Raw genomic sequence first — 16,375 nt, 5'->3', positions numbered from 1 at the left:
ACCTGAATCCGACTGCAAGTGACCTACGTTTGTCTTCATTAATCTTTTTCTCTTCACATATTTATAGAAGCTTTTGCAGTCCATTTTTATGTTCCCTGCAAGCTTCCTCTCGTACTCTATTTTCCCCCTCTTAATTAAACCCTTAGTCTTCCTCTGTTGAATTCTAAATTTCTCCCAGTCCTCAGGTTTGTTGCTTTTTCTAGCCAATTTATATGCCTCTTCTTTGGTTTTAACACTATCCTTAATTTCACTTGTTAGCCATGGTTGAGCCACCTTCCCCGTTTTATTTTTGCTCCAGACAGGGATGTACAATTGCTGAAGATCATCCAGGTGATCTTTAAATTTTTGCCACTGTTTATCCACCGTCAACCCTTTAAGTATCCTTTGCTAGTCTATTCTAGCCAATTCACGCCTCATACTGTCGAAGTTACCTTTCCTTAAGTTCAGGACCCAAGTTTCCGAATTAACTGTGTCACTCTCCAGCTTAATAAAGAATTCTACCATATTATGGTCACTCTTCCCCAAGGGGCCTCGCACAACAAGATTGCTATTTAGTCCCTTCTCATTACACATCACCCAGTCTAGGATGGCCTGCTCTCTAGTTGGTTCCTCGACATATTGGTTTAGAAAACCATCCCTAATACACTCCAGGAAATCCTCCTCCACCGCATTGTTACCAGGTTGGTTTGCCCAATCAATATGTAGATTAAAGTCGCCCATGATAACTGCTGTACCTTTATTGCACATATCCCTTATTTCTTGTTTGATGCTGTCCCCAACCTCACTACTACTGTTTGGTGGTCTGTACACAACTCCCACTAGTGTTTTCTGCCCTTTGGAATTCTGCAGCTTCACCCATACCGATTCCACATCATCCAGGCTAATGTCCCTCCTTACTATTGCATTAATTTCCTCTTTAACCAGCAACGCCACCCTGCCTCCTTTTCCTCTCTGTCTATTCTTCCTAAATGTTGAATACCCCTGGATGTTGAGTTCCCAGCCTTGGTCACCCTGGAGCCATGTCTCCGTGATGCCAATTACATCATATCCGCTAACTGCTGTCTGCACAGTTAATTCGTCCACCTTATTCCGAATGCTCCTCGCATTGAGGCACAGAGCCTTCAGGCTTGTCTTTTTATTACACTTTGCCCCTTTAGAATTTTGCTGTAATATGGCCCTTTTTGTCTTTTGCCTTGTGTTTCTCTGCCCTCCACTTTTACTATTCTCCTTTCTATCTTTTACTTCTGCCTCCATTTCATTTTCCTCTGTTTCCCTGCATAGGTTCCCATCCCCCTGCCATGTTAGTTTAACTCCTCCCCAACAGCACTAGCAAACGCTCCCCCAAGGACATTGGTTCCGGTCCTGCCCAGGTGCAGACCGTCCGGTTTGTACTGGTCCCACCTCCCCCAGAACCGGTTCCAATGTCCCAGGAATTTGTATCCCTCTCTTCTGCACCACTCCTCAAGCCACATATTCATCTGAGCTATCCTGCGATTCCTACTCTGACTAGCACATGGCACTGGTAGCAATCCTGAGATTACTACTTTTGAGGTCCTACTTTTTAATTTAGCTCCTAGCTCCCTAAATTCGTCTCGTATTTCCTCATCCCGCTTTTTACCTATATCGTTGGTACCTATATGCACCACGACAACTGGCTGTTCACCCTCCCTTTTCAGAATGTCCTGCACCCGCTCAGAGACATCCTTGACCCTTGCACTAGGGAGGCAACATACCATCCTGGAGTCTCGGTTGTGGCCGCAGAAACGCCTATGTATTCCCCTTACAATCGAATCCCCTGTCACTATAGCCCTCCGACTCTTTTTCCTGCCCTCCTGTGCAGCAGAGCCACCCACAGTGCCATGAACGTGGCTGTTGCTGCTCCCCCCTGATGAGTCATTCCCCTCAACAGTACCCAAAGCGGTGTATCTGTTTTGCAGGGGGATGACCGCAGGGGACCCCTGCACTGCCTTCCTTGCACCGCTCTTCCTGCTGGTCACCCATTTACTATCTGGCTGTGTACCCTTTTCCTGCGGTAAGACCAACTCACTAAACGTGCTATTCACGTCATTCTCAGCATCGTGGATGCTCCAGAGTTCATCCACCCGCAGCTCCAGTGCCGCAATGCGGTCCGTCAGGAGCTGGAGGCGGATACACTTCCCGCACATGTAGTCGTCAGGGACACCGGAAGCGTCCCTGACTTCCCACATAGTACAGGAGGACCATAACACGTGTCCGAGCTGTCCTGTCATGACTTCTGTTGAATTGTTACGTTATGAGCAATGACTCGAGAAAAAATAGGACATTTCAGCCTTGAAAGAAAATGTCTGAAAGGTGATCTTAACAGAGCTGTATAAGATAATGAATGATATGGAAAATCTTGAAGATTATTCTAAAAGTATGACAATGGGATACAGTTTCAATTTCGTAAAAAGGCAAAATTAGGACTGATGTCAGGAAGCTCTCCATCACACATACAATGATCAACAAATTAAATAGACTCCAGGATAAGAGTATTGAGGCAAAAATCCAGCAATCATTTTAGAATCACTGGATGCTGCAATGGGCAGACTTTAGTCTCTTTTTGATGGATAAACTAAGGCAGGTCAAATTGCCTTCCTCGCCCATAATTATCTTGGGATCCAAAGTCCTATCACTTTGTGACGTGACATGTTGAGTACATTAAAGCGGTATGGCAACAGATCACTTCTGTATTGTATAAAAAACTCTTCAATAGTGAGTGTTAAAAGGTTCAAAATCATTCTTGTGTCATCTCTCAAGTCACTGCCTGTGGGAAGCAACTATTTTGTATGTAAAGAGCCAGTGACTTCCTGGGTTGTAAGGTCACTGAGCTGAGAAATACAATTGATCTCTCTATGCAATAGAAAGAACAGTTTTTCATAACACCATTCTTTTGTGACTCTCCTTTCCACTTTCCACCTCCCAAAACAATGACGATAGCAGGTCAGTTTATTCTCAATAACAATCTTCAAATTATGGTTATAAATAATATTTCAAAAGTTAATAGCCTCACTTGCAGGTTTTTGGTTGGAATTTTCACTTCAGGACCACTGTCATAGTAGATATGATTTTACTTTATGAATGGAAATCAGTCAGCTGAGATCTTTAACTAAAATCATGCTAGAGTTCTTCTTCAATCTTTTAAATTTTAATATGACATTATGTTATAAAATTGTTACTTTTTTGTGTTTTTTTGAAACTTACCCAGGTTTCATGAAGACTCTGCCAAAGTGGATCTGGGCATGTAGATCAATGTCCAACACCTGCTTCAGGTAATCCTACAAGACAGTAATAGTAATGATACTTGTAAAAGCTTGCACATGATTTGGTTACCACCATTTTGAAATGAATACAACCATCATTACGGGCCCAATTTTTCCCCAATGCTGTTTTTTGGCATACTGCAAGAGTTAAGCCCATTTTTTTTGGTCCCGACTACTCCAAAAAATAGCTACCAAGTTTTCCTGTTCTATTTTTTGAAATTGGCACTGCGCAGCCTGTCCTTTAGCTTCGGGGGGGTTGGGGGGTGGAGCTTAATGTCTGCGCCAAAAAAAGGATGCCCCCCCACCCGCCCCTTCTGCACATGCACAGGAAAAAAAAGGACATTTTTGACATGATTGCTATGGGCGCGCAGGCCCAGTACAACTCCCAGTCTGCATTCGACCATTTTTAAAGAGCCAGTTGTGTGTGAGAACTTTAATTCTCATTGGAAAAATCAGAGCTGCAATATAAGATGCAAAGCGGCTCAAGGACCAAGAATTTCTCACAGGTTGAAGTGGAGGCACTAGTTACTGTGATTGAGGGAAGATGGCAGGAGCTGGACATCAGCAGAGGTCACATAAAAGTTTCACCAAAAGAAATGAAGAAACGCTGGAACCAACTTGCAGAAGATTACTGTGCAATAGTGATCACCCCGAGGTCTGGAGGCCAGTGCAAAAATAAGTGGCAGGACTTTGGTCAAGTAATTAGTGTAAGTAATATATTCATTTATTCAATGGAATTGCAATTGTAAATGTGACCATCTGTATATGTCTCACCCAGCAGAAAGGCACCCTCTCTAAAAAGTTATATTTTTATTTTTGAAGAGAAAGATGGCACACAACAAAAGGGAACGAACAGGAGGTGGCCCAGCAAATCTGCCCCCACTGACACCCTTGGAAGAGAAGGTCGCTGCTTTGATGGGTCCTGCCTGAAGAAAAGCAACCACCACTGTACAAGCTGGGCCCACAGTCGAGGGAGAGGGTAAGTCCTGCAAATTCCACAGTCTGGCTTTCCTAAGTGTTAAGTACTGTGCGGGCTAGCCATGCTTCGGTTCATGGGAATGTCTCTGTCAGCTATGGTTGATGCAATGTGCTATCATTCATCCTGGTTCTTCAAATCAGCTTGCTGCCTACGCCGTGTGAGCCTACTCATGCCACCCTGCCCCCTCCTCTGCTGCTAACCATTTGTCTGTTCTGTTATATTTTGCAGAACTTGAGGCCAACCCTGATGTGGCTGAAGCCGATGCAGAAGATTCAGACGCGGACAAACCTGAAGAGAACATCTTCCAATCCCACCTTCCAGACCAAGAACATGGGAGTGAGGGGGAGGTGAGGGATGAAGCCCCCACTGTTGTACTCACTCTGGAGGAGGTGCAGATGCCGCCCATTGAGGTGCCAGGCCCTTTCCTGAGTGGTACGAGTGTTGGGACATTCCATGGTTTCTCACAGTCTGAGGCTGGGGATTCCAGTGGGGTGCAGCGAGGCACACCCAGGGCCCCACCGTCTGAGGCTGCGGGTCCCAGTGGGGTGCAGAGAGCCACAACTAGGGTGAGGAGGGGAAGCAGAGCTCGACAGCGTTCTCCTGAGGTGCAGGATTTGACAGATGTGGTTCAGATGATAGCATGAGTGCGGAGAGGATTGACCTTACACAATCACTCCTGGACACCATCAATGGGGTGGGTGATGAGGTATTGGGACTGTCAGGAGAAGTAACAACAATCCCACGAGGTAGCTGATGCGGTCAGTGAACATGAAGGAGGGAATGTTACAGGTCGTTGAGCACTAGACACGGTCAGGGCACATGAGCGAGGGAATGTCGGAGTTAGCTGCTGCAATAGGGAACACGCCAGACACCGCAGCCATTGACAGAATCAACTGCTACTCCCACTCCAATCCCCAGACCAGCCTCTGAAGAGGCCCAAGCCGGGCCCTCCACATTACCGCCTGCCCCCGCCCCCCGAAGTGTGCATTACCCAAGGTGTTCGAAAGAATAAGCTTGGTACCAACCCGAGAAACGCTGTGCCACCAGCTGCGGGCAGGGATGGAGTCAACAAGACCAAGCCTAGCGGGCAGTCTTAGAATAAGGTGGAGGAGAGATGGGTGCAGCCTTTCTTTGCTGCTGTTGTTGTTGTTCATATTATTGCTGTAACTGTTGTCAAATTAAGTGTTTTGTAAGTTATGTAAATTTACAAGGTTAAAAGTTTGTAAGTGATCTTAACTGAAAATTTTAAGGTTCAATGCAAGGATATTTTTATTAAAGTTGAGTTAAGTACAAACAAGTGTTTGTTAAACTTTTGAATAAAATATATTTTAAATTATTTGTTCCATTATTAACACAACTTTTTGAAGTAAAGAAGAATCATTTCCATTATTTGTTCCATTAACACAACACAACATTACGGAACAGGTCCAAATAGTAAACATGGCCATTTGGAATAGTTGCCGCTGAGCCTTCAGGCAGCAAAGCGTTCACGGATGAGCTGCTGGAGCAAGGCTCGAGCAATCGTTAAAGTCGTGCTCCGGGTTCAGGTAGTGGTATGGCTTCTTCATCCTCCTCATCATCAGCCACTCTCACCTCAGGTAAGCCTTTTACTACCAGCTGCTGCTGCCTCATGATGGCTAAGTTATGCAGCACACAACAGTGAACTGACCGACAATCTCAGAGAATATTGCAAGTAGCCTCCGGAATGGTCCATGTATCGGAAACGCTGTATCAAGATGCCAATGGTCCCCTCTATTATGCTGTGCATCGCAATGGTGACATGTTGTATTCTCGGTCAGCTTCCGTCTGGGTTACGTGTCGGGGCATCATGAGCCAGGTGGCGAGAGAATACCCTTTGTTTCCCAGCAGCCAGCTCTGCCCTTCTGGCTGTTGCTGAAACATGGCAGATATAGCGCTCTCGCATAGGATGAACGCATCATAGGTACTATCAGGGTATTTCGCATGACATGATACAATGCATGTTGTCACACATGAGCTGCACATTAACGGAGTGGAAACCTTTTCTGTTCTTGTACATCTCGGAATCGTTCAAAGGTGCTCGCAGGGCGAGGTGGGTACAATCAATGCAGCCCTGTACCTTTGAGAAGTCAGCAATCCTGGAGAAGCCCATAGACCTTTCACGCATTGCCTGGGTGGTCATGGGGAACTTTATGTTGTCTTTCCTCCGGGCATATACTGCAGCAGTCACCTGCAGATATGTGTTGCATGTTGAGAAATGGCGCACACATCCACAGTTGTGGCCTGGAATGATCCAGTTGCATAGAACAAAAGTGCAGTTGTAACCTTCACTTCAATTGACAAAGCAGTTTTCTCGATGCTTCTTGGTTGCAGATCTGCTTTTACTAACTTACAGATCTCAGTTACAACTTTGCAGAAACACAGCCTTCTGACACAGTCTGCATCACTCAGGTGCAGGTATGAATGCCTGTCTCGCTATAGCCGACATGGGTAAGGCTTCCTGCCCATCATCCTACGTGCTCTGAGGTTCCTCATGCGATGACGTTGAATCAATCATCCCCTCTGCAGCACCACCATGCAGAAGGTTTGCACGAGGTATGGTATTGTCAGTGTTGCCCCCATGATTAAATTGTACCTTTGCAAGAAGCTCAAAACAGCAGGGCAAGCTTCTTTGTTCTCTCTCTCCCCAGGGCTGACACCCTAGTATGGACCACACCCAGGTCTGCGTATGCGTAATAGGCTTGCTTAGAACAGGAAGCTCGGCATTCAAAGAGGACATTTGGGGCAACGAAGTCTAATGCAATTCTTTGATTTTAGACTTTTTTCAATGTAGCACCCCACCACTGACCGAGTGTCTCCTCACCGGGCTCGAGCGTCGGCCGACAGAATCGCTCCCTCGCCCGGACACAGGGGCTCAGCAAACCACCACCCCGCCCCTCGGCTTCTTTTGATGCTGCTGCATAGTGTAAGGGTTCTCATTCCTTCAGTTCGGCTTCCACACACCCCCAACACCCGCCCCACCCCCCCCACCGCCCCCGACGCTTCTTTTGAAGTCGAGCCCCGAGCCCGTGTCCGGGCGAGGGACCAATTCTGCCGGCCGACGCTCTGACCCTTGAGCCGGGTTTGGAGACGTTCAGTGGTGACGTGGCACTTTGAAAAAAATCAAAAATTAAAGAATTGCATTAGACTTCCAATTTCTGCATTTTAAGTTAAAAAAAATTAAGCTTCATGATGCCTTTTTAATATGTTCTTGACTCCCTCCAAAATTTTGCCGAGAAACAATGGCGTCTTTCTGCACCGATTTTTTTAATGTGCGCTGGTTTTTCTTAAGTGCCCAGTAGGTTTTTTGGGAGTGGTCACATACGCCATCCTAGGAAAAATGTAAGTTGGCCAAACTTGCTTAAATGTGGAAAACTGGAGCAGACATCAGGTTACGCCCCCATGACGCCGAGGCGGGTTGGGGGGGCGGTGGGCGAGGCGCATGGAGATTGGGCAGCTGAGGCGGGGGAGTCTGGATTTCGGAATATTTTTGGACACTCAACCTGTAGTTCAATTGATATCAACCCATCTCCATGTAATAACATGTAAATAACATAAATGCTATGCTAACCCACTTTAGCGTGTTGTCTTGCTTAACTTAAATAGACTAACTTCTCTTTATTTTGCTTTTATGAGCCCGCCTTTTCTGGTGCCTTTCTGCCTCAGCTGCAGATTCTGTTGCAAAATCTACAATTACTTTTTAGCTGTCTAATGTTCTGTTTACACCCGATTTTCACACTCAGAAAGAGATCAAAAGCTGACCAATACAATGGCTGTGAGCCATTAATGGATTATGGAGACAAGCCACCAAATTGCTTATTATTGCATCACAGACTAAGGTGACATCAGGGAAAAATGGAAAAAAGTCAAAGCTAAAGGCACTATATCTGAATGCGTGAAACATTCGCAACAAAATAAATGAATTAATAGCACAGATAGAAATGAATAGGTTTGACCTAATAGGCATTACGGAGATATGGTTGCAAAGTGACCAAGGTTGGGAACTAAATAGTCCAGGATATTTAACTTTTAGAAGAGAATGGAAAAGGAGGAGGGCTAGCCCTGATAATAAAGGATGGGATAAAGACAGTAGGGAGAAAGGATCTTAGCTCGGAAAATCAAGAAGTAGAATCAGTTTGGGTGGAGCTAAGAAATAGCAAGGGGCAGAAAACTTTGGTGGGAGTTGTTTATAGGCCCCCAAACAGTAGTGGTAATGTAGGGCACAGTATAAATCAGGAAATTAGAGGTACATGTAACAAGGGTAATATAGTAATCATGGGGGATTTTAATCTACATATAGACTGGGCAAACCAAATTTGCAGTAATAGTGTAGAGGACAAATTCATGGAATGTACACAAGATGGTTTTCTAGATCAGTATGTTGAGGAACCAACTAGGGAACAGGCTATTTTAGATGTAGTATTGTGCAATGCAAAAGGGTTCATTAATAACCTTGCAGTAAAGGGGGCTTTAGGGAAGAGTGACCATAATATGATGGAATTTTATATTGAGTTTGAAAGTGATTTAGTCAAATCTGAAACTAGGGTCTTAAATCTAAACAAAGCAAACTATGTAAGTATCAGGGGCGAGTTGGCTAAGGTAGATTGGGAAACTACATTAAAAGGTATACGGTAGACAAGCAATGATTAGCATTTAGAAGAATTAATACATAATTTACAACAAACATACATTCCATTAAGGCACAAAAACCCCACAAGAAAAGTGGTCCAACCGTGGCTAACAAGAGAAGTTAAAGATAGTATTAGATGAAAGGAAGAGGCTTATAATGTTGCCAAAAAGAGAAGTAAGCCTGATGATTGAGAGGATTTTAGAATTCAGCAAAGGAGAATCAAGAACTTGATGAAGAAAGGGAAAATAGAATATGAGAGTAAACTAGTGAGAGACATAAAAACAGATGGTAAAAACTTCTATAGGTATGTAAAAAGGAAAAGAATAGCGAAAGTAAGTGTGGGTCCCTTGCAGACTGAGACAGGAAAAATAATAATGGGGAATAAGGAAATGGCAGAGAAATTAAACAAATACTTTGTGTCTGTCTTTACGGAAAAAAATACAAAAAACCTCCCGAAAGTAGTGGAGAACCAAGGGTCTAGCGAGAATGAGGATCTGAAAGAAATTAATATTAGTAAAAAAATAGCACTTGAGAAATTAATGGGACTGAAAGCCGATAAATCCTCTGAACCTGATGGCCTACAACGTGAGGTTTTGAAAGAGGTGGCTATAGAGATAGTGGATGCATTGGTTGTCAACTTCCAAAATTCCATAGATTTTAGAATGGTTCCCGCAGATTGGAAGGTAGCGAATGTAACCCCGCTATTTAAAAAAGGAGGGAGAGAGAAAACAGGGAATTACAGACGAGTTAGCCTGACATCAATCATAGGGAAAATGCTAGAATCTATTATTAATGACGTGGTAACAGGACATTTATAAAATAATAATAGGATTGGGCAGAGTCAACATGGATTTATGAAAGGGAAATCATGTTTCACAAATCTGTTGGAGTTTTTTGAAGTTGTAACTGGTAGAATAGATAAGGGGGAACCAGTGGATGTGGTGTATTTGAATTTTCAGAAGGCATTCAATAAGGTGCCACACAAGAAGTTATTAAACACAATTAGGGCTCATGGGATTGAGGGTAATATACGAGCATGGATTGAGGATTGGTTAATGGACAGAAAACAGAGAGTAGGAATAAACGTATCATTTTCGGGTTGGCAGGCTGTAACTAGTGGGGTCCCACAAAGATCGGTGCTTGGGCCCCAGCTATTCACAATCTAAATCAAAGATTTGGATGAGAGGACCAAATGTAATATATCCAAGTTTGCTGATGATACAAAGCTAGATGGGAAGGTAAGTTGTGAGTGTCATGTATTCAACTGTCATTGCAACCCATGTATAAATTGATCTAAGTTGTACACTGTGAGAACATTGACCACTAGGTGGTAAACTTGTGGGAGACACTCCGAACCTGGACTTTCAGGTATAAAAGGGGAAGCTCCACCCACCTTCATCACTTCAGGGCTGGAATAAAGGTTACTGGTCACAGAGTGACCTTCTCTCAAGTATGGGCCTCATATGCATTTATACTGTATAGTAAGGACGTATCATTGGCGACGAGAAACTGGGATTTAAACCACGCGAGCATGGCCACTAGCAGCACAGACGAGAGGTACTGTGTTGGTGATGATTGGGACGATTTTATTGAGAGACTACAGCAAAGTTTCGTCACTAAGGAATGGCTGGGACAGGATTCGGCCAACAAACGCAGGGCTCATCTCCTGACGGTTTGTGGATCCTGGACGTACTCCCTGATGAAGGACTTTCTAGCGCCAGAGAAGCCGGCGGACAAGACTTTTGAAGAGCTCAGTAAGTTGATCGGGGAACTGGCGAGCAGCATGCACAGGGCGAGACACCGGTTTTACACGCACCGGCGGCGAGAAGGGCAAAGCGTTCCAGACTTCGTGGCAGACCTCCGGCGACTGGCGAGCCTATGTAAGTTCCCAGATGCATGCAGAGCGGAGATGCTGCGAGATTTTTTTATTGAGGGCATCGGGCGCGCTGGGGTTTTCAGGAAACTGATTGAGATCAAAGACTTGACCCTGGAAAAGGCGGCTTTGATGGCCCAGACATTTATCTCAGGAGAGGAAGAGACCAGAATGATGTTTGACAAAAATCTTGGCTTAAATGCAGCAAATGGACAGGGAGTCAACATTGTTAAGGCGGCACACAGTTCTCCAGGCAGACAGGGGCAATTGGACATGCCTGAGCATGTAGTCGAACCCAAAGGGGGAATTCAACAGAGACAGAGACAATGGCTAGCTGAAAGGCAATTCATGCCATCGCAAGGGACAATGCGGCCAGTAATGGGGTCATCAACACCTGTCAATGGTGTGTTTAAGGACAGTTACAGAGACGATCGATTGGTAATGGACCTTTTGTTTCCAACAACGGCTCATGTTGGAGGTGCGGAGGCAAACACCCAGCCAGAGCTTGCAGGTATCAGCAATATATCTGCAGAAATTGAAACGTCAGCGGTCACTTGGCACGTATGTGCAGGAAGCCTGCAGCCAGGTTGATGTACGAGGAGGACGGGCCCAATGTAAGCCCTACGAGGCCAAATGGACACTGGGGGGAATCGTTGGAAGCTGAAGTTCAGCGAGTTCATGTGGAGCACATATACAGTTCATATACCAGGACGCCACCGATAATGATGAAAGTGCTCCTCAATGGCATCCCAGTATCAATGGAGCTAGACACGGGGGCCAGCCAGTCCCTGATGAGTATCAAACAGTTCGACAAGTTGTGGGCGTCCAAGGCCAGGAGGCCAAATTTATTGCCGATTGACGCACAGCTACGGACATATACAAAGGAGATCATTCCGGTGCTAGGCAGTGCCACAGTAGTCGTGACCCACAAAGATTCGGAGAACAGATTGCCACTCTGGATTGTCCCGGGGGACGGTTCCGCACTACTGGGGAGCAGTTGGCTTGCTGTCATGAACTGGAAATTGGGCGATGTCAATGCAATTTCTTCTGTGGAGCGAATATCATGCTCACAGGTCCTGGACAAATCTGACTCATTATTTCAACCCGGCATTGGCACTTTCATGGGGACCAAAATAGTGATTCACATCAACCCGGATGCCAGACCAGTACACCACAAGGCCAGTGCAGTGCTGTACGTGATGCGGGAAAAGATAGAAGGCGAATTGGACCGCCTGCTGAGGGAAGGCATCATCTCGCCAGTCAAATTCAGTGACTGGGCGAGCCCGATTGTGCTGGTGCTCAAGGCGGATGGGTCAGTCAGGATATGTGGTGATTACGAGGCCACCATCAATCGGGTGTCACTCCAAGACCAGTACCCGCTACCGAGAGCGGAGGACCTCTTTGAGACGCTATCTGGTGGCAAACTTTTTTAAAAATTGGACCTGACCTCAGCTTACATGACCCAGGAGCTGGCGAGTGAGTCGAAGAAGCTGACCTCCATCACTACACACAAGGGGTTGTTTGAGTATAACAGATGTCCGTTCGGGATTCGCTCGGCCGCCGCGATCTTTCAACGAAATATGGAAAGCCTCCTCAAGTCGATTACAAGGACGGTGGTTTTTCAAGGCGATATCCTCATCACAGGTTGCGAGACTGAAGAACACCTCCACAACCTGGAGGAGGTGCTACGCAGACTGGACCGGGTAGGGCTGCGACTGAAAAAGGTGAAGTGCGTCTTCCTAGCTCCAGAAGTAGAATTCCGAGGGTAGCAGCAGACGGGATCAGACCTATTGCGTCCAAAACGGAAGCGATCCAGAGAGCAGCCAGACCCCATAACACGACGGAGCTGCGTTCATTCCTGGGGCTCCTGAACTATTTTGGTAACTTTCTTCCCAAATTGAGCACGCTGTTAGAGCCACTACATGTGCTCCTGCGCAAAGGTTACGAATGGGACTGGGGGAACAGCCAAGAAAGGGCTTTTGATAGAGCACGCAATTTGTTATGCTCCAACAAACTGCTAACGTTGTGATATTAAATGGCGGAGCAAGTTCGAGGGGCCAAATGGCCTGCGCCTGCTCCTAATTCTTATATTCTTATGTAATTCTTATTTAAGTCTACAAGGAAATAGTATTGCTCATCAGCATTTTAATTACCTACCATTTCATTTGTCATACTTGCAGTAATACACTGCATCTTTTTAATTTTTAAAATTTGAAGTAACTTTTTTTCCAAATAATTTCTGTGGAAAAATGGACAAATAATCCTTAAAGAAGTCTCTTTGAATCAGCCAGCTTCACTTTTGAATCTACTTCTTAAAAACAAGTTGATCTCTTAACATGGGTTTGAGTAAATACTGGGATCAAAAGAAAATGCAGCTTAAAAACTGGAAACTTTTCCAGCTGAGGAACCTTGTCTGAATTCTGAGAGTAGAAGTAGTTTTCAACAGTGAAAAAGCTCATGCAGGGAAAGAACGTTACTGTTGGAGTGGGCTCAAAGACCTTTGTTCAAGTACTGCAGCAGAATTTGGTGACAAGGGTAAATTAATCCCTGAAGGCAATGCTCATCGGATCTCTGCACAACAGTGCGTCATCTGGCATTTGTCAAACTCATTTAAGCTTCATTTGTTTCCATTTAATTATAGATAAACACTTAGCTTATTTTATCTTGTTAAAGTTCTGGTCTTTGTCATTCCACCGTACTGAACTAATTGACAGCATAGCATGCAACTATGTATATTCCAGGACACAGATTACTGATACTTATTACTAATGCTGTTAATCACACACTTTCTGCAAAGCCAGCCTGCAGCTTCTGGATCATATGAAACAAAATCCATTTGTGGGAGCCGCTGTGAAATTGTTAAAAAGGAAATTGGTACTCTAAAAACTTAAAACCGTAACAGAAGGAAAGTTAGATTATCTACCTAGACACGTCTGCCTTGATTCTTTGAATGGGAAACATTCTCCACAAATCACAAAGAGATGAACACTGACGATACCGTAATGTTGGTCTTAGTTTTGTGAATCTCCTTGCCGAGCCACATAAAAAGCATATCATTTGCAGGTTTTGACAAGGTCCCACACAAGAGATTGGTGTGCAAAATCAAAGCACATGGCATTGGGGGTACTATACTGATGTGGATAGAGAACTAGTTGGCAGACAGGAAGCAGAGAGTCGGGATAAACGGGTCCGTTTCAGAATGGCAGGCAGTGACTAGTGGAGTGCTGCAGGGCTCAGTGCTGGGACCCCAGCTCTTTACAATATACATCAATGATTTAGATGAAGGAATTGAGTGTAATATCTTCAAGTTTGCAAATGACACGAAACTGGGTGGCGGTGTGAGCTGTGAGGGGGATGCTAAGAGGCTGCAGGGTGACTTGGACAGGTTAGATGAGTGGGCAAATGCATGGCAAATGCAGTATAATGTGGATAAATGTGAGGTTATCCACTTTGGGGACAAAATCGCGAAGACAGAATATTATCTGAATGGCGGCAGATTAGGAAAAGAGGAGGTGCAATGAGACCTGGGTGTCATGGTTCATCAGTCATTGAAAGGTGGCATACAGGTACAGCGGTGAAGGCGGCAAATTGTATAATGGCCTTCATAGCTAGGGGATTTGAGTATAGGAGCAGGGAGGTCTTACTGCAGTTGTACAGGGCCTTGGTGAGGCCTCACCTGGAATATTGTGTTCAGTTTTGGTCTCCTAATCTGAGGAAGGACGTTTTTGCTATTGAGGGAGTGCAGCGAAGGTTCACCAGACTGATTCCCGGGATGGCTGGACTGACATATGAGGAGAGACTGGATCAACTGGGCCTTTATATATTGGAGTTTAGGAGGATGAGAGGGGATCTCATAGAAACGTACAAGATTCTGACGGGACGGGACAGGTTAGAAGCGGGAAGAATCTTCCCGTTGTTGGGGAAGTCCAGAATCAGGGGACACAGTCTTAGGATAAGGGGTAGGCCATTTAGGACTGAGATGATGAGAAACTTCTTCACTCAGAGAGTTGTTAACCTGTGGAATTCCCTGCCGCAGAGAGTTGTTGATGCCAGTTCATTGGATATATTCAAGAGGGAGTTAGATATGGCCCTTACGGCTAAGGGGATCAAGGGGTATGGGGAGAAAACAGGAAAGGAGTACTGAGGGAATGATCAGCCATGATCTTATTGAATGGTGGTGAAGGCTCGAAGGGCCGAATGGCCTACTCCTACACCTATTTTCTATGTTTCTATGTTTTCTTAGGAGAAGTGAAGCAATATATACTTAAGCAAAACAAAATTATTCAAACAATACCAACAATTCACTATTTAGTTAATTTTCAAGCTGAAGAAACAACAGCCAGTTAGATTGGTGGAATATATGATTCACGTATTTTCCTCAATCTGCAAATGGGAAGCAAGGAGGTAGACAATCTGACTGCATCATTTGCACCTCCACATACTATTTAGATGACAATTAAATGGTATTTTCCACTCCTTCAGATTGAGGAGGGTGGAGAAAACAGGTTATTTATATGGACAGATCAGTAAAGACAGTTAGTGAACGCAAGAGTATTAATCCTTGTGGCAGCCATGTGGATTAATGTGAATGTTAAGATTTTTGATATTCAACCAATAAATTGTGCTGAGATGGGCAAGATGACCCTCAAAGGTTAAAGCTTTTTTTCTATCAATAATAGATATTCATTCATTGAACCAAACATTTGACAAATCGTGTTTAATTTTAAAAGAAGTGGGTGTTATGATGCTATAGTCATGGAATTGATACCATTTCTTAGGCAGTTTCTCAAAAGCTCCTTAAACTGTGGACTGAATCGAACTGTGTGCTTGTCCATGCGGCAGCAATACCATTTTCCACCTTTTGCTGATAGATGTGTTTGCAGATGACACAAAGATTAGTGGGAAAGCGGATTGTGTAGAGGACACAGAGAGACTGCAAAGAGATTTAGATAGGTTAAGCGAATGAGCTAAGGTTTGGCAGATGGAATACAATGTCGGAAAATGTGAGATCATCCACCTTGGAAAAAAAAACAGTAAAAGGGAATATTATTTAATGGGGAGAAATTACAACATGCTGCGGTGCAGAGGGATCTGGGGGTCCTTGTGCATGAATCCCAAAAAGTTAGTTTGCAGGTGCAGCAGGTAATCAGGAAGGCGAATGGAATGTTGGCCTTCATTGCGAGAGGGATGGAGTACATAGAAACATAGAAAATAGGTGCAGGAGTAGGCCATTCGGCCCTTCTAGCCTGCACCGCCATTCAATGAGTTCATGGCTGAACATGCAACTTCAGTACCCCATTCCTGCTTTCTCACCATACCCCTTGATCCCCTTAGTAGTAAGGACTACATCTAACTATTTTTAAAATATATTTAGTGAATTGGCCTCAACAACTTTCTGTGGTAGAGAATTCCACAGATTCACCACTCTCTGGGTGAAGAAGTTCCTCCTCATCTCGGTCCTAAATGGCTTACCCCTTATCCTTAGACTGTGACCCCTGGTTCTGGACTTCCCCAACATTGGGAACATTCTTCCTGCATCTAACCTGTCTAAACCCATCAGAATTTTAAATGTTTCTATGAGGTCCCCTCTCATT

General features: G+C 44.6%; 1 protein-coding gene across 11 annotated transcripts in view; it reads right to left on the bottom strand.

Moving 5' to 3' along the window:
- LOC139263213 (gephyrin) overlaps nucleotides 1-16,375 on the bottom strand; it is a 903,368-nt gene that overhangs the window by 34,309 nt on the left and 852,684 nt on the right. For all 11 annotated transcript variants that reach the window (XM_070878953.1, XM_070878963.1, XM_070878956.1 and 8 more), the window contains one exon: nucleotides 3,223-3,296. In XM_070878953.1, the coding sequence (XP_070735054.1) occupies nucleotides 3,223-3,296 (74 nt within the window). The remainder of the gene's footprint in view (nucleotides 1-3,222; nucleotides 3,297-16,375) is intronic.

This window comes from Pristiophorus japonicus, chromosome 4, assembly GCF_044704955.1.
Source record: "Pristiophorus japonicus isolate sPriJap1 chromosome 4, sPriJap1.hap1, whole genome shotgun sequence".
Taxonomy (NCBI): domain Eukaryota; kingdom Metazoa; phylum Chordata; class Chondrichthyes; family Pristiophoridae; genus Pristiophorus; species Pristiophorus japonicus.
The sequence above is the reverse complement of the archived record's forward strand: the minus strand, read 5'-3'. Positions and strand labels throughout refer to the sequence as shown.